Source organism: Oncorhynchus keta, unplaced genomic scaffold (genome assembly GCF_023373465.1).
Source record: "Oncorhynchus keta strain PuntledgeMale-10-30-2019 unplaced genomic scaffold, Oket_V2 Un_contig_2186_pilon_pilon, whole genome shotgun sequence".
NCBI classification, from domain to species: domain Eukaryota; kingdom Metazoa; phylum Chordata; class Actinopteri; order Salmoniformes; family Salmonidae; genus Oncorhynchus; species Oncorhynchus keta.
In genome coordinates this window covers 94,144-120,676 of record NW_026282653.1, presented here as the reverse complement: position 1 = coordinate 120,676, position 26,533 = coordinate 94,144, and the positions used below count along the sequence as shown (strand labels likewise).

The 26,533-nt window shown below is 39.7% G+C and overlaps 1 protein-coding gene and 1 pseudogene across 7 annotated transcripts; one reads left to right on the top strand and one right to left on the bottom strand.

Moving 5' to 3' along the window:
- Positions 1–1,289: 1,289 nt before the first annotated feature.
- On the top strand, positions 1,290–15,597 carry LOC118378826 (T-cell differentiation antigen CD6-like). 7 transcript variants are annotated; one of them, XM_035765817.2, is made up of 14 exons: positions 1,291–1,496; positions 2,644–2,709; positions 3,313–3,594; positions 3,850–4,167; positions 4,297–4,608; positions 4,750–4,815; positions 4,945–5,091; positions 8,045–8,161; positions 8,338–8,457; positions 8,800–8,874; positions 9,008–9,088; positions 9,502–9,585; positions 9,754–9,831; positions 15,269–15,417. In XM_035765817.2, coding segments are annotated over exons 1-14 (1,800 nt in total). In that variant the 5' UTR covers positions 1,291–1,444; the 3' UTR covers positions 15,271–15,417. The 7 variants fall into 7 exon arrangements, with proteins under 7 accessions (XP_035621714.1, XP_035621710.1, XP_035621709.1 ...); XM_035765816.2 differs by having other exon boundaries at positions 9,751–9,831; XM_035765821.2 differs by lacking the exon at positions 9,008–9,088 and having other exon boundaries at positions 1,290–1,496.
- Positions 15,598–21,846: 6,249 nt separating this feature from the next.
- On the bottom strand, positions 21,847–22,870 carry LOC118378825 (transcription and mRNA export factor ENY2-like; annotated as a pseudogene).
- Positions 22,871–26,533: the final 3,663 nt, after the last annotated feature.

The following is a 26,533-nucleotide window of genomic DNA, read 5'->3' as shown; positions in this document are numbered from 1 at the left end:
TGATCTGTACTTCCGCATCACTTTGTCCCTGTTTGGAGAGCTCCTCGGTCTTCATATTGCCACTTGCTTGGTGGTGCCACTTGCTTCGTGGTGTTGCAGACTTTGGGGCCTTTCAGAACAGGTGTATATATACTGAGGTCATATGACTGATCATGTGACACTTAGATTGCACACAGGTGGACTTTATTTAACTAATTATGTGACATCTAAAGGTAATTGGTTGCACCAGATCTTTTTATTTTTTTAAATTTTTAAACAAGTTTCTTTTTTATTTAGTTTAGTTTAGTTTATTTTATTTTTACAGGGACAGTGCACATTAATCAACGTTTCAGTAAAAGTGCCGGTTTTAGCCAGCCAGCTAATTTTCAACCGCAGTCCCTGGGCAGGTTATTAAAAACAATTACAATATAGACAATAGCACCATAGACACAGCAACATAGCAACATATTTCACTTCAACTCAACAATTTGGACTATTTTGTCCATTATATGAAATCCAAATAAAAATCAACTTCAATTACAGGTTGTAATGCAACATCATAGGAAAAATGCCAAGAGAGATGAGTACTTTTGCAAGGCACTGTATACCTGTGTTCTCCGTTTGTCTGTTGCTGATCTGGAATATTGACCTCTGCATGCCCTTGTCCTGTCATTTTGCCTTCCCCTGTTCTAGTAATAAACTTTTGTTACTTCGACATTGTCTGCATCTGGGTCTTCCCTGAAACGTGATAATGTGGCCCCCCTCGCCTTCAGCCCGACATTATTCTGGAAGTTTTGAGTTTAGGGGGTGTCACAGTATCTATCAATAAAACAACTTTTTCAGTTTTTTTCCCCTCTCAACAATCAATGTAATAAATTAGAGGCATTAGAGATGGTTGTATTTCGTTCTACCTCGGGTAAGGGTATAAAAGAAACTGAAGCCCTTTTTAGACAGTACAGGCTACTTACTGTACTATCGTTGACTAACATGATATTTAGTTTTTGAATCATGAATTCTCTACATTAATTTCCCGCCCACATTACATTTCTGATGACAAACAACTATGACTGTTGGCAGGGTCAATAAAATTCAGGTTAATAAAAAAAAAATGAATTTAAAATATTTGACTATGTTCTAATAATGAACTTAGACTGGACTGGTCTTTTAGTGACAGACCCAATCAGGTGTTCTTAGTTTCTTGACATATTTCATATGTTGTGAGTAGGCTTATGTGAGCACACACTAGCTATTTGGTGTTATAGAGGAAATGTGAATTGATGGCCTATGCCAGAGGAACAAGAGAGGAAACCACGCATTGTACAGGCACAGAAAAGAGCGCTCCGGATGACATTTTCACACAGTTTGGGGTTATGCAGTGATCAGAGCTAGATATCAAGGGAAACTTACATTTTCCTGTTTTCATTGTTTTATTTTCCAATAGTGTGTCTGAATAGACAAATACACTATGCATTTGGTGATACTCATTTTAATCCTCCAAACGCTTCAATCTTGTCAAGGTAATAGATGCCACTCTACACAATAATTTCTTTATGATCTATTCTCTTTGATTTACTTGTTTAATATTTACAGTAAAAGTAACCTTGATTCTGTCACACCCGATAAGTGAAGATAACATTTGTTTATTCATGTGAAGAGTACTAGACAGATGCTAACCAGTCCACAGCTAAGGATTTGAAACACCTTTTGGATTTTATGTATTACACATTTTACATAAGGCAAAAAAGGCACACATATTATGTATTTGAATAACAATAGCAGTGAAGGAATTATCTCAGCTCACACATAATGTTCTGAGAACCATATGTTTATTCTGTGGGAATTTCAGTACTTAGACTAAAATTAACCGCTTTGTTATGAGTTAAAAACAACATGGCATGCTCGCTCCATCCTGGTGGCACAGTGGACTAAATTACATGACTAGAGAACAATAGGTAATTGGTTTGAATCATATTGATGCTGTGCCACAATAATTAAAAAAAATTTTTGCATGATTAATGCCAAAGCAAAATAATTTCGATCTATGCTGGGAGTTAACCCAAACTAAGCTAGCAGTGTTATTAAAAGTCTTATCGAAATATGTTCTTAGAACTTTATTTAATTACCTTCAAATGACCTATAATTTTTGTTCTCAGAACTTGAATAAAACCTCAAATCCAACGTTCCCAGAACAGGCAAAATGTTCACTTCCATTCTCAGAACGTTTAAAAAAATGTTTTCCCGGTCATGAAACTCATGTCTTTGTTCTCAAAACCATGTTCCCACAACTTCCAAGGAACCAAATCTGCTAGCTGGATAACCCTTATTTTTGTTTTACTTTTAATGTAATAATAAACACTGTACGGCCTACATGGAAAATATAATAAACTACTACCACTAACTACTTTGTACAGTAAGCAGGTGGTTAGGCCACAGGGCTTTATGGCTCAAGTCATCTTACCACATTTCACATGCATCTCACATGCTGGATTAACAACAAAGGATAGTGCTTGGTCAAGTGGTTAGTTTGAAAGTCTTCCATGTGGGAAGTCCTAGTGGTCAAAGGAGGTCACAATAGCATTGACACTCTAACCAATAAAATAATGGTACATGTCATTGCTATATCTGTGATCTAAAGGGATGTGCCATTTTTCAACTTTCTTTCAGCATATACAGATGACTCCTCTCAAACTGGAAAAAATGCATCACAATCAGAGCTTAATAAGACTCAAAGTGAGTTGCTATATTTATTTTTACTTTCTGACAAAGCCACACACACTTATCTCCATTCACAATGGATAACAAAAATATCTCCATTCATTACTGCTGGCTTTGTCATTTTACTCCATCATTCACAGACACTCTCATGCATCATGACCAGACCACCCCAAATGATCCAGTTCTCAGAGCATTAATAAAGCATTTGGTGCAGAGTTTGAAACCACTTGTGCTTGGTTAAACCCCATTGTGTGCTCTCCATATGAATGTTTTTGTTCAGTGTCAAAAGAATGTCAAACAGGATGTGGAGGTGGTTAAGGCTTTGCTGCTGTGTTTGAACTTTGCAGGTGCATTCCAACCAAGAGTTTGATAGGCACTAAATTACAGTGCTATGTTGTAAAACTATTTCACCCACTCATCAAGATCTTAAATGTTCCTGCATTCTGCACATTAATACCCATAACGTTTTCTCTCTATAAAGTATGACCATCCATTATGTTACAAATACAGCCTACATATGGAATCATTCAATCCCTCCCACTCTTATACCATTACGATTTAATTTAGTGATATCGTTTAATAGTTAGACTTCATTCACTTAAAATGTCTCATTTACAGCTGAGCCCTATATAACTCAACAATCCAATGCATGCTCCTGGAGTCCCAGGATCCTTAGAGATGAGATATGGACTTCAGTCACATTCACTGCAGAGTCCAGAGACCAAGTAGCCCATCAGATCTGTATGGAACTTGGCTGTGGTGGAGTCTACAGTCTTAATGAGACCAGCGCACCACCCAACAGTACCTGCCTCACAAACTGCACCTACCATGAATATCATCTTCAGAACTGTTCCCATGTTGTGAGGATGAATTGCACAATGGTGTCCGATGTCGTTTGTGGTAAGACACGGTTTGAATAGACAGGCATTTCATCATATGCTCTCATTTCACAAAATACATTTAAAATTATAATAGGATACTTTATATTGTTGATCATACAGTCTGTTATTTTCTACAAATGTACCATATGCATTACATCACATAGTTTTTCAAGCTGAATCACATGAGTTGCACACTAACCCTAACTCTAGGGGTTGAGTAGAGCAAATCATGTTTATTGAAACTCATATACAGTACTTGTGTCTGTGGTTGTAGAGCATCAGGCTGTGAGGCTGGCTGGAGGCGAGCACCGCTGTGCTGGACGTGTAGAGCTGTGGAGAGAGGGGCAGCAGTGGGGCACGGTGTGTGACGATGAGTGGGACTTGAGGGACGCTGATGTGGTATGTGCCCAGCTTGGCTGTGGGTATGCTTTGAGTGTGACAGGGCAGGGTGGTGCCTTCCCTCAGGGCAAGGATCCCATCTACCTGGATGAGCTGAAATGTACTGGCAAAGAGGAAAACCTGTGGCAGTGCCCAGCGTCAGATGAAAGCCATGACTGTGGGCACAAGGAGGATGCTGGGGTGGTATGCTCAGGTAACTGTCACCCTGATGTTTCATACACACTACAAACATTATTAAACCTACTAACACCCAGATTGCACCAACTTCTCTTTATTCATCTAAAGATCTTCATGGTCACTCTTTTCTCTACCTCCTTTACAGAGCTGAAGGCAGTGAGGCTGACCGGAGGTGTGGACCGCTGTTCTGGTAAAGTGGAGATCCACCGTAATGGATCATGGGGGACAGTGTGTGATACCTGCTGGGGGAAGGAGGAAGCCTCAATGGTGTGTTCCATGTTGGGCTGTGGGGAGCCAGTTCATTTTCTAGCTTTCATACCCCCTTTCACTCACAATGATAGTACCCTGTGGTACTACCAATGCTTTCCAAATCACACAGACCTTTGGCAGTGTAAGGAGTATGCCAACAAGACAACATTGTGCGCTGACTCTAAAGCGGCTGGACTTATTTGTAGTGGTAAGTGAGATTATTTGTGAACTAAATAAATATTTAATTAATGTATACAGTGATTACAATTTACTGACTCTGACAAACCACTGAAGGACATGTGATACTTGAAGCAGAAACAAATATTTTCTACTGTACCTTTTCTCACAGGATCACATGGACGATATCTTCCAGTTACAACAGAAGCAACTACAACAGTATTAAGCAGGAGGCCAGGTGAAAAAGTTAAACCTGAGTCTGAATTTTAAGATTGACAAAACTATTCAGGCTTTTGAGAATGTAATATATTCAAGATCAAATGTGTGTAAAATTGTATTTTGTTCCTGTATTTTGTTTACTTCCTAGGCCTAGTGACTACAGCCAGTGTTTCAAATGATGGCTTCCCATTCTCCATGTCCCTAGAGCTGCTGGGGTGCATCTCCCTATCCTTCCTTTTGCTCATGGCTCTGGTCACAAACGTTCTGCTTTGCTGCCACTACAGGAGGAGAGATGGTTGGTCCCAAACTGCCACATACATTCAGTGATCTCCATGCATCATATGTCCATGTATCTGGCAGTTCATACTGTAATATAGCTTTGTAAATGGGTTATTCTACAGAAGTGGTGCAAATTGGGGATTGGAAAAAATATCTAATTTGTATCCTATTTTTCCCAAACTAGCGCACATTTCTTACAACATATGTATGATAGACATATATACAGTACTACTCACACACTTTGTTTGTATTGCATATTTGATATACAGTGCCTTGCGAAATTATTCGGCCCCCTTGAACCTTTGCCACATTTCAGGCTTCAAACATAAAGATATAAAACTGTATTTTTTTGTGAAGAATCAACAACAAGTGGGACACAATCATGAAGTGGAACGACATTTATTGGATATTTCAAACTTTTCTAACAAATCAAAAACTGAAAAATTGGGCGTGCAAAATTATTCAGCCCCCTTAAGTTAATACTTTGTAGTATTAACTTATACTACTAATACTTGTGAATTCAATATAGGCTTTTAATACAAACATGTCAGAATCTTAGATAGTCCGCACGCCAAATTTTTCAGTTTTTGATTTGTTAAAAAAGTTTGAAATATCCAATAAATGTCGTTCCACTTCATGATTGTGTCCCACTTGTTGTTGATTCTTCACAAAAAATACAGTTTTATATCTTTATGTTTGAAGCCTGAAATGTGGCAAAAGGTCGCAAAGTTCGGGTGGCGAATACTTTCGCAAGGCACTGTATGTGACCAACTGGCTCGATTCGGTCTTATGTAGCAACAGTTTTTACATTGGATAAAAGTAGAGACTCAGAGCTGGAAAATTATATATCCTACACTACAGTTGAGGAACAATTGGAAAGTAATTCTGCTTTGAAAGTTGATTAACTTGTTACTTCACTTTTGAGAAAATGGCGTTTGAATGTTTTGGTACCTACTGGAGAGCTCTTCTTTGTCTACACCCATTCAGCGTTGTTCACACCCTCTTAAACTTTAACCCCACCCATCTTTTTAAGGATTCACATGTGAGGCTATGTACTAAACAACCAAATATTTCAAGACTAAAAGCTGGTTTATACTACGGGTGTGTTCGTAAATTTAATATTGAGTGAGGGAGTGTGCTCTGGGCGTTCGTAAACTTAGAGCATTGTCAGAGCGCTTCGCTTTCAGAGCGTTCAGAGTGCACACTGGACTCTTTCGCTGAGGAGTAGGGTTGATCCGAGCGTTCTGACCTAACAGCAGCAGTCAAGCACCCAATCTAACTGGATAATGTTGGCGAGCTTGCTATCTACTTCCATACACAAATGAGAGAACAACTTACTCTGACTATTTTACTTGCCCTAGCAGAGTTGTTAGGATGTTTTTATGTTATCCGTTGGTGACTGCAACTGTGCTGCTGGGAACAATTTAATTACGCTCTTTTGCCAACCTTTACTGACACCGGCCATATTCAATGTGTGTTGAGCGTTCTTAAATACATCAGTTATTCTGCGCTCTGGCACACTCAGACAAAAGTGCTCTGAAAACGGAGTAGATAGCCAGAGCGAATTTACCAGCTACATCTATCAACAGTTGTTGCAGTGACATCATAAATGTTCTATTGAAATAGTTACTTGCATAGTGGAGTATTTTGCTTAGACATGTAGCTAGCTAGCTAAATAATGAATCATAATCCCAACTCATAACGTTACTACCCTGCATGAATCTGCACGTAGCTAACCAACCAGGTTCAATGTTAACTAACTAACATTGGCTATAACTAGCAATGCAAATGGCTCTGAGATACAAATAATATTACTACAGAGATCATACAAGTAACGTTTGCTAGCTAGCCAGCCAGCTAACGTTAGCTAGCTACCTAACAGTACACTTTAACTTGAAATGAAAACAACTTTCTGACAAAATTAGAAATGTGTAATATCTAAAAATGTAGCGAGCTAGACTGTCTTACCTGTATGCACGGATGGGCGCTTCTCCCTCTTTGTCACTGATTACATGTTTGCCCTTAGTTTGACAGATATTTTGTGTGTTCTGTTTTCAACTCCGTCTGCATATCTGCGATCAAACGCCAGAATTTTCTCCATTTTCTTATTAAGCGATCAAACGCCAGAATTTTCTCCATCTTCTTAGCTATCCAAACTCTAAGTCCACTGATTTCAAAACTCTGTCCTCCAGAAAGTGGAAAGCAACACTTGTGCAGTTCTACTATGTGATATCTTTCAAAAAAGCCATGGTAGAAAGGATTACCTACACATACTGACCAGCTCATTTTATAGACAGAAGCACGCTACATGGCAGACCAGTCCGAACTCCTCTCTTGGCATGTCCAGCCCACTAATTATCTCAGCCAATCATGGCTAGCGGGAAGGCTGCTGACTTTTTCTGGGGCTAAACCAACTAGGCTCATAATTTCACAATTTTATCCGTATTTACAGAGGCACATGAAAGTTCACATTTTCGAGAAGGCATTTCTGCCCCAAAACGTTTTTATATATATATATATATATATATATATATATATATATATATATATATATATATATATATATACACACAACTACAAATTAGATTAGCATATTTCAATGTAATAATAGAACAACTCAAGATGCTCTGAAATGGTGTTAAAAAATTACAGAAATCCTTAATTGCTTTTATTTTTAAACATTACATTTAGGAGTCCGGGTTTAGGACAGCGACCTCTATAGAAATATATTTATAAACAATGACTTTGTACTATATTAATTTAACAATAGGTTTGTTATTGCCTTGTATTCAATTAATTAAGACCATATCAACACGTAAATAAATGTCATTTTTTAAATTGTTATTTAGGGGTGGGACTGCAATTTGCATAATTTCTGTAGAATCAACTATATAATCCAATATATATAATTTTGGATTGGATAGAAGCTGATACTCTAATATTACAGCATGTGTTTTTACTGTCCATAGCTCTCTTAGTCCAGCACCGACATGCTAACCTGCAAACGCCAACTGAGCATGACAACGACTACCGGGACTCTGTGAATCTCATCAAGGTCACAACCAGTAGCCCAACAGAAAATGATGGTTAGTGAATTAGAACACGCCTCTTTGACCCTGTTTTCCTCTGTACAGAGCTACTACTTCATCTAGACCCACATTACCACACATTATCAAATCTGTTTTGATTTGTATAACATTTTTGGTAACTCTCTGTAAAGATAGTGAACATTGTTTCATTTCTCTTTTGTTTTGCTTTGCAGTCCCATCAAATCCCAGATATCAGTGGACCCAGAGTAGTGTGGACAGCACCTCAGTGGATACAGACTATGAGCAGTGTGATCTAAGCACCGAGGCAGCTGTGCATATGACCACCTTTCAGAGTAAACAGTGTATTTTTTTCTCCCAAATCACATTTAATTCTTACATATTTTAACTAAGCATTGCACTTCAGAAGGGCTAATCAAGACTCCAAAATACACAATCATTTTGGACTACACTACTCATATTTGTGTAGCACAGGAGGTTGGTGGCACCTTCATTGGGGATGATGGGCTTGTGGTAATGGCTGGAGCGGAAAGAGTGGAATGGTATCAAATACATGTCTGCTATGTGTTTGATGCCATTCCATTTGCGCTGGTCCAGCCATTAATTTATGCCGTTATCCTCTCAGCAGTCTCCACTGTTGTTTAGCTAATAAATCTTAACTCTCACTTGTAATTCAGATTCTATACGATACAAACAAGATACCAGGAACCCTTTTATGAGGGCTACAGCTCTGGACAGTCTATCTGAGGAAGGTGAGTCCATATTTAGTGGTGCACTCCAATAACGGTCTCAATGCCTGTCCTACATGACAGACACAAATGCACAACATTTGATAGCAAATAAGTTTTAAATGTGAGTTATTCACCAGCAATGTGACGTCTGTAGCACATGCAGGAGACAACCATACCGTTTTCATAGGAGGCATTGTTGACCAAGATCCAGGATGCAATTTAGGGCCCCCAAGTGGTGAGGGTCACTTTTTATTTGTTTTATTTGTTATGTCAATTTTTTGATAGGGGGTTTAAAGGTACATTATACCATTCAATGTTTAAGTTTATAAAACATGTACAAGTAGGCTGCTAACCAAAATCAAAATAACAGTAAGAAATACATAGAGTTTAAAGAATAATAAATTCAGTATAAAAATGAATAATGGGCTTATACCCCCAACCTCCCATCCCATTCCCCCAAACCCTCCCAGCCAACAACAATCCCCCCTACTCCTGGAAACCATGTTTCCCACCCCTTCCTTCTCCCCTAGCAACTAGGGTTGCTCGTCAGTCACCTTCCCAGAGGGTCACCTTTTGAACTCAAGAATGAACAATTCAGTGAAAAGCATGAGACAATCTAATGATGATTTGTGTTTACTTCTGCTGCAGTGGACTCCTTTGATTCTTCCAGCACCTCCTCCGAGGAATGCTATGAAAACACAGGCAAAGATGTAGAGAATCTAGTGACATCAGGTATGTCCCTGACTTTTTCCTAACTTTATGGGACCCGACCTGGAAAAATGCCAGTCCCTATGGATGCAATAGGAGCAGACAGCACTGGAAACAAGTCACTGTGCTAATGTTTCAATTGCTTAGTTAATTTTCTATTCAAGCTGTACCTTTATTTTTCTCTCCCAGAAGGAATGGATCCATGGCAACCTCCAGTTACCCACAATGCAAATAACCACCTGATACTGTCGTGGAGAATCTTAACAAAATGTAACACTTACAAGAACTTGTGAATTCAATATAGGCTTTTAATACAAACATGTCAGAAGCTTAGATGGTCCGCGGAACACACCCTTGTCCAGAGCACTGGCTCTGATTTATACACATACAACATATGAGTCCATCCCACATGCAAATGAAGTTACTTCCCTCAGTCCATCTGCCACCATTATATCCCAATCTGTGCATCCTGCTTGTTCAGCTCGCTAATGCCCATATCCGCTTTCAGTTAAGTCATAATGGTGACAGGACCTCTTCATGTCCCAAAAATAATACATGCCTATCTTATGCTATGGGCCCCCCTACGTTCAGCCTGGTGTGTTCTTTGGTATGTCTGTCCTTATTAGGACTCGTAGACTATGTGTCTCTTCTGACATTCCTTCAGCATCTTCATGTCCTACAAATATATGGCCTATGTCTATAGTCCATCAGTTGGTCATTTGGCTGACACCCTCCTTTGTATGTCCCTCTGACCTTGGTATGTCCAGCTGTCCTATGCTCTCATGGCCTTACTCTGGCCTCCTGTCCTATACAATAGCCAATGCATTTTACCAGAATGGCAAATGCACTCTAAGTGTATCTTTCTCTTGTGTTACAGTATTATGTTCCTCCCTATACAGTGCCTTGCGAAAGTATTCGCCCCCCTTGAACTTTGCGACCTTTTGCCACATTTCAGGCTTCAAACATAAAGATATAAAACTGTATTTTTTTTTGAAGAATCAACAACAAGTGGGACACAATCATGAAGTGGAACGACATTTATTGGATATTTCAAACTTTTTTAACAAATCAAAAACTGAAAAATTGGGCGTGCAAAATTATTCAGCCCCCTTAAGTTAATACTTTGTAGCGCCACCTTTTGCTGCGATTACAGCTGTAAGTCGCTTGGGGTATGACTCTATCAGTTTTGCACATCGAGAGACTGAAATGTTTTCCCATTCCTCCTTGCAAAACAGCTCGAGCTCAGTGAGGTTGGATGGAGAGCATTTGTGAATAGCAGTTTTCAGTTCTTTCCACAGATTCTCGATTGGATTCAGGTCTGGACTTTGACTTGGCCATTCTAACACCTGGATATGTTTATTTTTTAACCATTCCATTGTATTTTGCTTTATGTTTTGGATCATTGTCTTGTTGGAAGACAAATCTCCGTCCCAGTCTCAGGTCTTTTGCAGACTCCATCAGGTTTTCTTCCAGAATGGTCCTGTATTTGGCTCCATCCATCTTCCCATCAATTTTAACCATCTTCCCTGTCCCTGCTGAAGAAAAGCAGGCCCAAACCATGATGCTGCCACCACCATGTTTGACAGTGGGGATAGTGTGTTCAGGGTGATGATATATATATAATATAATAATAATATATGCCATTTAGCAGACGCTTTTATCCAAAGCAACTTACAGTCATGTGTGCATACATTCTACATATGGGTGGTCCCGGGGATCGAACCCACTACCCTGGCGTTACAAGCGCCATGCTCTACCAACTGAGCTACAGAAGGACCACGAGCTGTGTTGCTTTTACGCCAAACATAACGTTTTGCATTGTTGCCAAAAAGTTCAATTTTGGTTTCATCTGACCAGAGCACCTTCTTCCACATGTTTGGTGTGTCTCCCAGGTGGCTTGTGGCAAACTTTAAATGACACTTTTTATGGATATCTTTAAGAAATGGCTTTCTTCTTGCCACTCTTCCATAAAGGCCAGATTTGTGCAATATACGACTGATTGTTGTCCTATGGACAGAGTCTCCCACCTCAGCTGTAGATCTCTGCAGTTCATCCAGAGTGATCATGGGCCTCTTGGCTGCATCTCTGATCAGTCTTCTCCTTGTATGAGCTGAAAGTTTAGAGGGACGGCCAGGTCTTGGTAGATTTGCAGTGGTCTGATACTCCTTCCATTTCAATATTATCAATATTATCGCTTGCACAGTGCTCCTTGGGATCTTCGGGATAGGGCTGTCTACTGCCCCCGCTGGAGTAATTGCGTGCCCATAGTAAACATAATTTTTTTTTGTCAAAAGTTGCTAATATATGCAAATAAAAAATATTATTGAATAGAAAACACTCTAAAGCTTCTAAAACCGTTTAAATTATGTCTGTATGTAAAGCAGAACTCTCAGGGCAGTCATTCTCCCAAACTCTCTCTTGTCATCATAAAAGTTGGCCCAACTTTGACGTCATCGCCCCCACCCCTCCCAAGCAGTTACAGGTCTGGGAACAGTCTCTCTGTCTTCAGCGCGATCTCAGCTTTCAATGGGGCTTCTCATTGTGAGAATCGCACGCTCACGAGAGTTTTGGTGGGCCGAAACCTTTCGGTCACGCGAAAAAACAGGTCACTTTTATGCGCGCTCTGCTCAGGTCCTGTCTTATTTCCAAGATCGATTATACAATGCATGCATTTCTGTTCATCCTCACGATTGCTGTACACCTTTATAACATGTTAAAGCTTGATTATGAAGTTAGTTTGACAAGTTTAATCGACATATAATATGTAAGTTCAACGTTTTGGTGCGCATCCACTTGACTTTTGGCTACATTTCAACCGAAATGTGTCGTGTTTGAGAACCGAAAGACACAGACTGCAAAACTAAACGCTGTTTTTGGTAAGTATAATTCCTTCCAGGTCTTCTGATGGAAGAACAGCAAAGGTAAGGGAATATTTATGTGGTAAATTTGGGTTTATGTGGACTCCAAGATAGAGGAGCCATAAAGCTACTTTTTGAGCGCCGACTCATAGTATAGCCTAGTGAACGAAACCTGTAACTTTAAAAATAAATGTAACACAGCGATTGCATTCAGAAGAAGTGTATCTAACTATATATATGTAGAACATGCATATTTAGTCAAAGTTTATGATGTGTATTCCTTGTTAGCTGACGTTATCTGCCGGAGCTATCGTCATTTCTCAGGACATTTGAGTAGCATTTTTTGAACGATGCATCATTGTAAACAGAGATTTATGGATATATATAGCATATTATTGAAAAAAAAAATGTACTGTGTAACATGTTATATTACTGTCATCTGATGAAGATTTCAAAAGGTTAGTGCATTATTTTTCTTTTAATCCTGCGTTTGTTGATTGCATATTTTTTTCAACTTGGCTATGCAAATTAGCCGTGTCTTCGGTGGTGGTTTGACATAAATATGTGCTATGTTTTCGCCGTAAAACATTTTAGAAATCTGACTTGCTGGGTAGATAAACAAGGTGTTTATCTTTCATTTGAGCCATTGGAATTGTTAACCAGCTCGGGAGTTTTATTCCTCTGCTGGTAGCGTGACTACAGCTCAAGCTCATTACCATAACGCACAATGCGCAAAAATATTCCTAAAAATATTTAACCTCCACACATTAACAAGTAAAATAGCTCAAATGAAAGATAAACAAGTTGTTTATCTAGCCAGCAAGTCAGATTTCTAAAATGTTTTACGGCGAAAACATAGCACATATTTATGTCAAACCACCACCGCAGACATAGCTCATTAGCATAGCCAAGTAGGAAAAAATATGCAATCAACAAACGCAGGATTAAAAGAAATATCATTTCACTAACCTTTTGAAATCTTCATCAGATGACAGTAATATAACATGTTACACAGTACATTCATTTTTTTCAATAATATGCTATATATATCCATAAATCTCTGTTTACAATGATGCATCGTTCAAAAATGCTACCCAAATGTCCTGAGAAATGACGATAGCCCGGCAGATAACGCCAGCTAACAAGGAATACACATCATAAACTTTGACTAAATATGCATGTTTTACATATGTATAGCAAGATACACTTCTTCTAAATGCAATTGCATTGTTACATTTAATTTTAACGTTACATTTTGCGTTCACTAGACTATAATATGGAGTCGGCGCTCCCACAGTAGCATAATGACTCCTCTATCTTGGAGTCGACAGAAACCCAAAATGAATACATTAAATATTCCCTTACCTTTGTTATTCTTCCATCAAACGACCTGTAAGGGATTATACTCACCAAATTAGCGTTCAGTTTTCAAGTCTGCGTCTTTCGGTTCTCAAAATAGCCTGATTTTGGTAAAAATGTAGTCAAAATTGAAGTGGTTGCGCACCAAAACTTCGAAAGAATATATAATATGTCGAGTAAACTTGTCAAACTAACTTCATAATCAAGCTTTAACATGTTATAAAGGTGTACAGCAATTTTGAGAACAAACAGAAACACAAGCACTGTTCAATCGATCTTGGAAAAGAGGACTTGACCATTGCGCACACGTTTTTTTGAGTGACTGAGAGCTTACCGCGTGCTCAAACTCTCGCGAGCGGGCGATTCTCACAATGAGAAGTCCCATTGAAAGCTGAGATCATGCTGAACACGTGGAGACTCTTCCGGGTGCTGTGACTGTTTGGAAAGGGTGTTTGCGATGAGGTCAAAGGTGACCCAACTTTTCAGATGAGAAGAGATATTTTGGGAAAATGCAGATTTTGAGAGTTCTGCTATACATAGAGACATAATTTAAACGGTTTTAAAAGCTTTAGAGTGTTTTCTATTCGATAATATTTTTTATTTGCATATATTAACAACTTTTGACAAAAATGTATCATGTTTTATATGGGTACCCAAATCCTCCAGAAGGGGCAGTAAACCGTGGTATCCTGAACAGGTTAATGTTTGGAGGTTAAATATTTTTAGGAATATTTTTGCGTTCCATGCGCCACCTTCCAGCTGAACGTGGGGGGGGGGTGTTCCAAAATTGGAACCCTAGTCCCCTTCTGGTTAAAGCTTGGGAAATCTTTTTTGTATCCAAATCCGGCTTTAAACTTCTTCACAACAGTATCTCGGACCTGCCCGGTGTGTTCCTTGTTCTTCATGATGCTCTCTGCGCTTTTAACGGACCTCTGAGACTATCACAGTGCAGGTGCATTTATACGGAGACTTGATTACACAGGTGGATTGTATTTATCATCATTAGTCATTTAGGTCAACATTGGATCATTCAGAGATCCTCACTGAACTTCTGGAGAGAGTTTGCTGCACTGAAAGTAAAGGGGCTGAATAATTTTGCACGCCCAATTTTTCAGTTTTTGATTTGTTAAAAAAGTTTGAAATATCCAATAAATGTCGTTCCACTTCATGATTGTGTCCCACTTGTTGTTGATTCTTCACAAAAAAATACAGTTTTATATCTTTATGTTTGAAGCCTGAAATGTGGCAAAAGGTCGCAAAGTTCAAGGGGGCCGAATACTTTCGCAAGGCACTGTATGTACATCTTTCTCCCACAATACCTTCAAGGAACCTTGATCCTACCCATTCACATGACCGGGGTAACAAGCGGTTCTCTCTTCTCATCTCTTCTCTTATCTCTTTTCTCCTCTTCTCTATTTTGACAATAAGGGATTTGGGATGTTACTCTATTTTCTGACACTGTATTCTGTTTTTCATGTTTTGTCACCCAGGAGTGGCTGATGGGAACAGTGGTGATTATGAGGAGGAGGGCCACCTGAACTCTCCTGACCCCAACCAGTCCTCCTCAGAGGGTGACTATGATGACATCGCTAACTACCTGGACTCAAACCTAGAGCAAGGCTACTGAATGAGCTGGAAGGACCTACGTTTTACTGTATATGTCAATGTTTCTGTTAATATAAAAGAGTGGCTAGCTAATTGTTTGCAATGTTTGAAATTATGTATTAATGTATAGTATACATACAGTATGTAGGTATATTATGTATGTTTTGTATTTTGTGTTTTTAGGTGTGATAATAAAAATGTAATATTTGTTTAATATGCAGTTATGATATTTGTGCAGTTGGTAACATACAATGATTACCGATGGAGCCTACAGAGGAAACCCTCACAGCAGGAATCATCAACAAGAAACCTTGCTTACATTTCTACACAATCACATATAACTCTCTATTATGTGTGGGAGTACTTTGGAATAAATGTCCTAAATTATGATCACAGTATTTACAGTCTTGTCTAAAAAGAAATAAAACGTATTATTGTTTTCTTTAATCAGAAAAGTTAGGGGGGGGGGGGCTCCCGAGTAGTGTAGCGATCTAAGGCACTGCATCACAGTGCCAGAGGCGTTACTACAGACCCAGGTTCATTCCCTTACAGATAATTATTTGTGTGATGTACAGAGATGAGGTATTCATTCAAAAGTCATGTTAAACACTGTTATTGCACACTGTTAGTGCTCCCACTCCCTCTCTAAGGATGACTTTGTCAACCATTTTAAAAAGAAGGATGACAACATCCGCTCCACATTCACTCAGCCTATTAAGTCCACTGGTCTCACTCACACAGAACTACCCTACGCCTTGACCTCTGTCTCCCCTCTCTCTCCAGATGAGTCCTGTGACTACCCAACCTACCCACTCGACCCCATCCCCGTCTCCAGAGATCTCATTTATAAGGTTCACATGCCATTAACCCTCTTTCAAGAACATAAGCTTATGACCTTCTGTACTAAGTGTTATCCCACGTCACTTACATAGAGGCTGGAGGCTAAAGGCTTGTTAGAGCCACGATGGATATTGTCGTTGGGAATAGGCATCCCATCCACACTGACATAAATCACATACATCTTGAGGCATTGCTGTAAGAGGACATAAGAATGGGTTTAAATAATTTTTTTTTATCTGAATCCGAAAGTGCAGGGTTTGTTTTCATTCGTTAGAAACTTCTTTATTGTTCACCCAATATTGCTTGCCTTACCTTGTTCATAGACTGCTTCCATGGTAAGGAAACCAATAGACCTACAGTATGTCATTTTAAGATCTAAATCCTGATAACACCTGTCAAAAGCCTGCCCGGTGTAGCATATGATCTGGTTGCCATGAGTTGAGTCTCTCTCCACATCACAGGAAATTGTTAGGGTGTCCGACAGTCCTGGCTCTCTGCGTTGAGCCAGAACTGGTTCCCCTGGGTGAACCCTGTAGAAATAAGAAATTGTCACGTTTAGCCTAATTATGAATGTCACCTCCCAGCTAAGAGCGTCTTCATATTAAGGTTACATCCATTGAAAAAACAAAGAGCTGCTGGAGACATGGCCCCAATAGTCATCCTACCTTCTCCCTCAATTGTAAGTTGTGCAGCTCCATTTATTCTCCCAACTCTTGGGGTCACTGGTAAATGTTTTGAGCGTCTGGTGAGTGAAAAGATGTGAATAGTCAGGGACTTAATATAATAAACAATCTTTTAATAACAGAAAATATAAATAGCAAAAAATATTGAAGGTTATCTTACTTGAGCAACACCACAGAAAAAAGGCAAGCGGCAAGTGTCAATGCTGTCTAGCACACTCCATCCTTGCAATGCCTGCGTGCTTTTGTAGGACTATTGAATATTCTATAGTTTCACGGATTCCTCCGGAACTTTCATTACGCACACCTGTCCCCTATTCCCACTGATTAGTATTTGTATATATGTGCCCTTTGGTTTCCATTGGGCTGTCAATTATTGTTACAATGTCCGTTGGTGCGTGTGAGTACCTGTGCTATGTGTTTTGGCTTTCGTGCAGATGATTACGGGCCTCGTCTCGTGTTAATCATTGTGCGCATGTGTTATTTATTCAAGGTACTCCACGCACTTTTGTTTTGGGTTTCTACCCTATGTTTTTATATGTCTGTCACACGGCACACCATAGTTTGGGCTTCATGAAAAACCCTATTACGCATTCCTGCACCAGTCTCCCGATCATTTATGACAGAATAATCACCCATTAAGGGAGACAGTGGGAATGGCCCGTTGTCACAATGGGTCCGACGTCGCCACAATGGGTCCGTCCGATAATGCAACTTCAGAAGCTACAACTGGCCCGTTCAAAGTCGCAACAACTGGTCTGTTCGACGCCACTGCAACATTTTACATAATAAATTAGCATGCATACACACCATAAGCATTTATATTGTATGATGACAATTCAGTTATACTCCTCAAAGCCAATTTATTTCAGACAGTTAATAGGCTATTATTGAAATTGGCTAAATCTGCAATTAGTCTTTAAATGAAAAATGTGCCAAAACATTTGTATTTAATATGGATCCCCAGTTTATAAAATTTTAAAAACATCACAATACATTCACAGACTGTGTGCCCTCAGGCCCCTACTCCACCACTACCACATATATACAATACAAAATCCATGTACAGTACGTGTGCATATTGTGTGTGTGTATGCATGTGTCTGTGCCTATGTTTGTGTTGCACAGACACATGCATACACACAAATACCCTTATTAATATAAGTCAAAATTAAATTGGTTGAGATAAGAAATTACCTGTCGGGCAAAATGTTCAGATAGGCTACACTATATGTCTCTGTACAGAGAGAGAGAGAGAGCCTCTTGAGCTCACAGCGCCTGCCCCAACAGGACGCTTGTGCTCTGTCAATAATGTGACACAAACACACGCACACACTTCAAGTGACACAAACACACACACATTAAACTGTCAGACAATAAAATTATCAGAAGGGAAAGAGGTCTTATCTTCCTCTTAACATCATATCATTTAAAATATGAAAATCATATGAAGGCATATCTTAGAAATTACACGATGCCTACTTGCCTGCATGCACAGTTCAATAGTATCATTTCAAGGAAATAACTACACTTAAGGGAGCATTCTGATGACTTATTAATCAAACGTATTGCTATGACCTTTAATTCATTAATGATTTCTTTGATTAATCTAAAGAAGTTTAACTTGTTTCTGCATGTCAAACATATAGGTTTGCAGAAAAATGTATTAACGTTATATTAGATTATGACAATAGTTTGTAAGTGGTTTATAAATTATGCTTTTTATTCCATTTTCCAGTCACAAATGTTCCTGTAAAATATGAAACACTTGCCTTGCCAAAAATAGCCACATGCTATGTTTAAATGTAAAACAACATTTAAACAACATTCTTTACCCTAAAAATGAATGTATTCTTGAGGATTGAGGGCCACAGGATATTTTATCAAGATATTCCAATGATCTCTTCACATAAGGATTTAATTAAAGGGAGATATTGATATTCTATATACCATAAACATAAAGTAAAACTTTTATGAATTATAGTTACAAATCGATTCAAATTCAAATATGAGAGCTTACATGTCAAACAAGGAACCTTCTTAAAATGGCTTTAAAATGTACTGGCATTGTTTGCTAAAAACATCTTCAAGGCACTTAAAGGTCTATTTTTCTGCTGTAGAACTGCCTTATATCATGAACCTACATTTAAAGCGGTATTACTCTTTTGTTTATGTTTTTGTTTGAAAATTAACTATATAAAGCCGCAACTTAAATAAAACATGCCAATCTCATGGACTGTTAGTCCTTGCATCCATAGCTCCATCCACAAAATTGATTGGTTACATTTCAACCAGTCCCATCCCAGGTGCCAGGGTCAGGCTGTTGGAATTACAGATTGTAACTTTAACTGCTCATATGTGAGCAGTCATGTGTAGAAGAAAAGTATGTGGGATTCTTTCACATCATGTTGACAGGTCACCAAGAGGTTAATCACCTCCATATATCTGGACAATAGTCCAACTTGAACAAGAGGTTAATCACCTCCACATATCTGGACAATAGTCAAACTTGAAAGAAGGGACAGCAGGTACTCTAACGCATTTGTAAAACAGACCTAGTTCTCAATATGTCTTCCCTGTTACAATAAAGGTTAAATTAGAAATGAAAAAATAATAATTTAAAAACTGTTAAGGGACAAAAGGAGAATATGTGGGGTGGGACAGGTTCAGCCATAGCTGTGTGACCTTCAATGCATGATGGTCACTCACACAGTAATCTGTCACGGACAGACATTATTAGATTAGATGAAACTTTATTTTCATTGAACAAGTACATGTACGGTACAACGAAATGCAGTTAGCATCTGACCAGAAGTGCAAATAAAGGGTACAAAAAATGTACAAGTGAAACAATTAAGTAAAATGTATTAAGTGGGATGCATAAATGTGCAATGAAGGCAAATTGAAAGTGTAAGGAGACATGCTATCCCTGAAATACAGGGATAGCAGCAATGAGGTTACAGAGGTAGACATGTACATGTACAACTGAATAATGTATTTTGCAAAGCAATATCAGAGTCCAGTAGTACCGTAAAGAGAGTAATGCAGCAAGGTCCCTGAGAGGTAGTACTAAGTGGTGGGCGGGTGGATATGGCTTGTGCCATGTCACAGAGTTCAGCAGGGTTAGCTGGAAAGAAACTGTTCTTGAGCCTGCTAGTGTGGGAACGTTGAGCGTCCCTGATGATGCCGCACGCCCTACACAGACACCGCTTGCGCTAGAGGTCTACGATGGCAGGGAACTGGGCACCAGTGATGTGCTGGATTGTTTTCACCACCCGTTGCAGGGCCTTCCGGTCGGCCATGGACCATCAGCCAAACCAGACTGTGGCGCAGTTAGTCAGAATGCTCTGGACCGTGCAGCGGTAAAAGTTCACCAGGATCTTGGGAGGCAGTCGGGCCTTTTTCCATTATGTAACATTTACTGGAGTGAGATTTTCGTTCTTGAGTGCTGAGATTACTTAGTTACTAACAACACAGGTATCTTTTGGTTATCACGACAGCAACAGCCTCCAGGAACAATAAAAAACACAATATTTACATCTTACAGTTAAATGAGAAAATTAGGAAAAGGAATAAAACCATAGTAAAATGGATGAGTTTGCGGTAAAATATTGTAAGGTACATTTTAAAACTCGAGACTGGACGTTTACGTCATTATCTAATTCAGATATTGCTTGATCTATACTGAAAAAAACATAAACGCAACATACAACAATTTCATAGATTTGACTGTTTACTGAGTTACAGATCATATAAGGAAATCAGTCAATTGCAATAAATGCATTAGGCCCTAATATATAGATTTCACATGACTGGGAATACAGATATGCATCTATTGGTCAGATACCTTTAAAAAAGTTGGGACGTAGACAGGAAAACCAGTCAGTATCTGGTGTGACCACCATTTGCATCTTGTAGCGCGACACAGCCTTTCAATGGCTGTGGTGGGAACTGGAACACGATAACTTACATGTAGATCCAGAGCATCCTAAACATGCTCAATAGGTGACATGTCTGTCACCTGGGACTGTCACCTGGAACTGGGACATTTTAAGCTTCCAGGAATAATGTACAGATCCTTACGACATGGGGCTGTGCATTATCATGCTGAAACATGATGGAAGCAGATGAATGGCACGACAATGCGCCTCAGAATCTCTTCATGGTATCTCTGTGCATTCAAATTGCCATCGATAAAATGCAATTGTGTTTGCTGTCTGTAGCTTATGCCTGCCCTGCCCATACAATATAACCCAAAGCTACCATGGGGCACTCTGACATCAGCAAACCTCTCGTCCACATGAAGTCATACAACTGGTCTTTGGTTGTGAGGCCGGTTGGACGTACTGCCAAATTCTCTAAAACGTAGTTGGTGGCTTATGGTAGAGAAATTAACATTCAATTATCTGGCAACAGCTCTGGTGGACATTCCTGCAGTCAGAATTGTATTTCATAAAGAGCAGGACAGGACTGGAAGCAATTATGTTACTCTACTGTATTTCGTGAGATGTTGTCAAGACAAAACAATAAATCTACCCACATTGCACAATAGAAAAGAACAACCCGGCTTCTTTCACATGAGCAGTGTTACAATGACCTAACTGCCAAGTGATACAATGGCCTAACCACAAAGTACTTTGACATAACATCTGAGGATGCATTCATTCACTAGGAAACAAAACGTATTGTGTAATATGAGGCCTCTATGGAAACATCTCCACAGGTAGGTTTGACTAAGTCATGCGATGATGGTAGTTAAGTAAGACTTATTGTTATAGTGTATTTTTGGTTGAAACGTCAGAGACAGAAGCTATGTAAAGTGGCATCAATTATCATTGAATAAAGGGGACATAAGAAAATCTACTTCTGTCAAAAAAATTCACCTTTTAGTATTGAAAGTGTCCAAGATGGAATTTACAATAAGGATGTTACTGGACTCTTAATGACAAAACATAACAATGGCTTTATTGTTAAAATTATAGCATAAGAACAAACTAAATCAATATAAAAAAAAAAAGTAAAAATAACATAACATCAGCGGAAACAAAAAATTCACAAGGTAGAGTGTTGAGCTAAATAAGTTTTGATTCTCTGTAATAGTTCCTTCTTCACACTATCTGGTACAAGTGCTGCAAGAAAAATAACATAACATAGTTGTTAGCAAAGTCACAGTTCCATAGTAGTTGGAGACTCAGGAGGAACAAAAAGGTATCTACAATAACATATTAGCTGAAATGGTGTGGTGAGTATTTATGTTCTGCATACCTCTTCAATTTGGTGTGATTTCTGCTACCAGGTCCTCCACTGTTATGTGTTCCAAGCCCTTTTCTCTGATAACATCTGCATAGAAGAAGAGCAGGGAAATGTCTCAAGGGCCAAATGGTTCAGATGCTTGCACCGACTGAGTTATGTGTATGTTATGGGGATCCGGAATAAAATACAAAAATACTACAGGTATATTTTTATATATAGGTCACAACAACTAACCCCCCTTCGCCTCAAGCCACATACACAGATTGACAGGCAGGAAGACAGAAATACCTTTGCAGTGTGCTTTCAACTGATCCTTCCACCCACATTCTACCAGCTTCGCCCTGAGCAGTTCTTTCAACCTGTGGTCAAGCAATCAATCACGGTCAAATCAAATGTACAAGAATAACATGTCCGTATGTGCTGTTTTTATCTGCCTGTTAGCTTTCAACCAGCTGGTTTTGTTTCACATTCCATCAGTAGCGTTACACTATACACGCATGTGAATGTGTTTTGCTTACCGATCCCGTTCCCCCATTTCAATTAATTTCTGATTTATTGCTGCCCTCATTTGTGAATCTTTGCTCATGTTCTTTTCCCTGAAATGGGATGAAGAAGGAGAACTCTGTACGTTTCCAAAGACACACCGCAAACTCGTTACAGCGATTGATTAATTGTAAACAAGGCGGTTAAGCTAGCAACCTACGTTTTTTTGGATGAGCAACAGTCAAATAAATATATTTCCGGGTCACGGACGTTAGAAAGAATTTCACAATAAAAGTCCCCCACGTAATAGTACAAAGTGTCAATAACTTCATGATATATGAAACATTAACAATAATTCATATTTGTTCGTATTTACGTAACATTTGCATTAAATGTGGGTTTTAAAACATGTTCCAAGGTCAAATACATGCCCCCAATGCAAATAACTGTATATGAAATACATATAGGCTTGTAGAGCTTAAACTATTCTAGGTGCCGCAGTAAAAGCATTGTAGGGAATACTCAATAGGGCCTATAGAATGTACTCTTGAGTGTACAAAACACCTTCCTAATATTATGTTGCACACCCTTTTGCCCTCAGAACAGCCTCAATTTGTCAGAGCATGGACTCAACAAGGAGTAGAAAGCATTCCACAGGGATGCTGGCCCATGTTGACTCCAACGCTACCCAGTGTACTGGCTAAAAGATTATTGTAGCTCCAGGAGCTCCAGGAGCCAAGATGATTTGGATGGACTCTGTAATTCCTGTAGAGTATCTTCTGTTTCCAGAAGGTGTCAAAGTTATCTATAAAATTGACTTCCAGACATCCAAACCATCCCCGAACAGCCCACTGGGGGCCCGAAAGCAAGGAGCGCCAACTTCCGGAGAGGAGCTGAGGTAGCCATATTTCAGTTTCTGTAATTTCACTACAACATGACAGGATGGCGCTAAACAAAATGTGCGTTTGTTGACAGTTTTGTTTAATTCATATTTCGATTTCCTGAGACAGGCTGTTGCTTCAGGATACAAAATGACAGCAATCGTCTTTAGTCCTAGCAAGGTCATGAATTTGGATGAGGTCCAAAGAAAGGGCTATGCAATAGCCAACACTCCCACACGGCTGGTGTTAAGAAGCCCTCATAATGCAGAGGAGACATACCTCCAGAATGTAAGCTGACTTTCTCCACTTCCTCCATGAACTGGGTCATGTTCAGTAGAGCAAACATTTGGAAATGGTGGCCCTACCTGAACTCTGCAACATATTGTTAATACGGTTTGCCCTACTGAACACAGCCCTGGTGTGGTTGCCCCCTGAACAGGTAGCTGGGGTTCTGATGCGGGTGCTCTCAACCTCAACCTTCTTTGAGCAGAAGTGGCTGGTTACTCGAATAGATGCCACGGCTGTTTGTCCAACACCAGGTTGAGTGTGAAATAATTTAAGATCCTTTAAACCCAGTTCTTAATTGGCTCTAGACAAGACTTTCATTTGTGTTATGTAGTGTTCAGTTGGGAAATGTTTTGGGGTGAACTTTTTCCAAATAATGGTACATTTGTTTTCAGTTGCAAAATGTTCTGTTATGATGTGCACTTGGCTTCTTGTTTCTCTGCAGAGGCAGTGGCCTTTACTCCAGAAGTGATCACCTGGTACATGCCCAAGCACATAGACCCACTTTTCTCCTCTGATGCTTTCACCATTTGAAGGGAATTGACGCGAAGAGGCTGGACACTGAGGAAATGGCTGCCAGAAACTACTCGGTTTTATTCATAGAGGCTCATATTATTGTTGAAATTCCGGGGGGCGGTTGGCGGCTATTTCAAGGTCAGCGTTGGATGAGTAAAATGTTCCTGTTTAATTTCTATGTCTTATTTGTAGAGCCTTTTTTTACTGCAGCAGTTGTCAGTGCTTTGCAGTAACCCTTTGCCATCTCTCATGGGTAAACTCCTAGAACGTTGTCTTGTGTAAAATGTTTCTTATTGATCAATTATCTGCTTAATCAGGCTAATATACAATGGATTGTGTGAATGTTGCATAAAATGACACTTAAACATACTCTACAGCTTGTCTTTGCAGTTTGTCCTTTAGCCGCTTGAAATTTGAGACCAAATATCCACACTAAAGTATTGTTTACCTGACATTTTAGGGAGCCGGTAGCTTTTCCACTGTCAACTGAATGCAAGCAACACTCGGCTGCTGTTTACATATTGTGCAAGTGGTTACTTTTGCGTGTCAGTTGTTTTGAAAATGCACACCGCCAGAAATGCAAGTTGACAACCATATACCTACCAGCAGTCTAAAGTCTGGTAAACAATACTTTCCTTTGGATATTTTGTCTTAAATTACGAGCGGCTAAAGGACAAGCGGTAGAATAATTGTATTTAACTTTCTGGCTTATACGGAACATTGACCTGTTTTTGCACTCCAATTGTGTATTACAGCCTGACTGCATCATTCGTCTCCCTTACAGAGCCATATTCAGGATGACCAGTACTTTGTCACTTACACCATTGAGTCCATGCTTGAGTTTCTGTGGATCGAGGAGGTCGCACACGAGGACACCAGCTACAAAGTCCTCTTCCCTATCACAACACCTCCGATGGCCAGGCCTCCACAAGTTCGCAACTGTGAGTCTGGTTTAGTTAAATAGTGCCTATGGTAATTCGGGATGCCTGGGTTGTTCATTAGGCACAAAACAGAAGAAAATGTACTGAAACGGGGAGGCAATACCCGGACATATCCAATAACAAATGTCAATTTTCAACTTCCATTGTATCGCATTGCACAATGTTTTCCTTTGTTTGCCATTGAACAGACACACCCTTAGACACAGTTCCTGAGCAGGCAGTGTTTGTGCTTGAGTTGGGGACCTTCAACCTTGATGTGGAGCTGCTGAACATCACCTTTCCCACCATGGTGCTAACTGTTGCAGAGTGCAACGCCAGAGGCTTCAATGTTCAGGAGCAGAGATCCCTGGACAACACCTTGAAGACCTTCAGGATGGAGGTGCCCTTCTCAGACTCGGTGGTCTTTAAAGAGGTGTGTTTCTGTTAAATGCAAAGCCACACGCAGTGATTTGTACATGCCCTAATAAGTGGGCCACCAACAAAATATAAATAATGGCACAAATGTAGTTTGTATCCCTCATTTACTCAAGTGTTTCCATTATTTTGGCAGTTGTATGCATTCACTTGCCAATAGTGCTTGATTTAGAGGAATGAGGGCAACATTACTTTAAGTACACTGCTCAAAAAAATAAAGGGAACACTTAAACAACACAATGTAACTCCAAGTCAATCACACTTCTGTGAAATCAAACTGTCCACTTAGGAAGCAACACTGATTGAAAAATAAATTCCACATGCTGTTGTGCAAATGGGATAGACAACAGGTGGAAATTATAGGCAATTAGCAAGACACCCCCAATAAAGGAGTGGTTCTGCAGGTGGTGACTACAGACCACTTCTCAGTTCCTATGCTTCCTGGCTGATGTTTTGGTCACTTTTGAATGCTGGCGGTGCTTTCACTATATTGGTAGCATGAGACGGAGTCTACAACCCACACAAGTGGCTCAGGTAGTGCAGCTCATCCAGGATGGCACATCAATGCAAGCTGTGGCAAGAAGGTTTGCTGTGTCAGCGCAGTGTCCAGAGCATGGAGGCGCTACCAGGAGACAGGCCAGTACATCAGGAAACGTGGAGCAGGCCATAGGAGGGCAAAAACCCAGCAGCAGGACCGCTACCTCTGCCTTTGTGCAAGGAGCAGCAGGAGGAGCACTGCCAGAGCCCTGCAAAATGACCTACAGCAGGCCACAAATGTGCATGTGTCTGCTCAAACGGTCAGAAACAGACTCCATGAAGGTGGTATGAGGGCCTGATGTCCACAGGTGGGGGTTGTG

Coding starts and splice junctions, on each gene's coding strand:
- LOC118378826 (XM_035765815.2), top strand. CDS start 1,445: ATGCATTTGGTGATACTCATTTTAATCCTCCAAACGCTTCAATCTTGT. Junction 4,816..4,944: donor AGTATTAAGCAGGAGGCCAG/GTGAAAAAGTTA, acceptor TTTACTTCCTAG/GCCTAGTGACTACAGCCAGT. Junction 8,458..8,799: donor GCATATGACCACCTTTCAGA/GTAAACAGTGTA, acceptor CTTGTAATTCAG/ATTCTATACGATACAAACAA.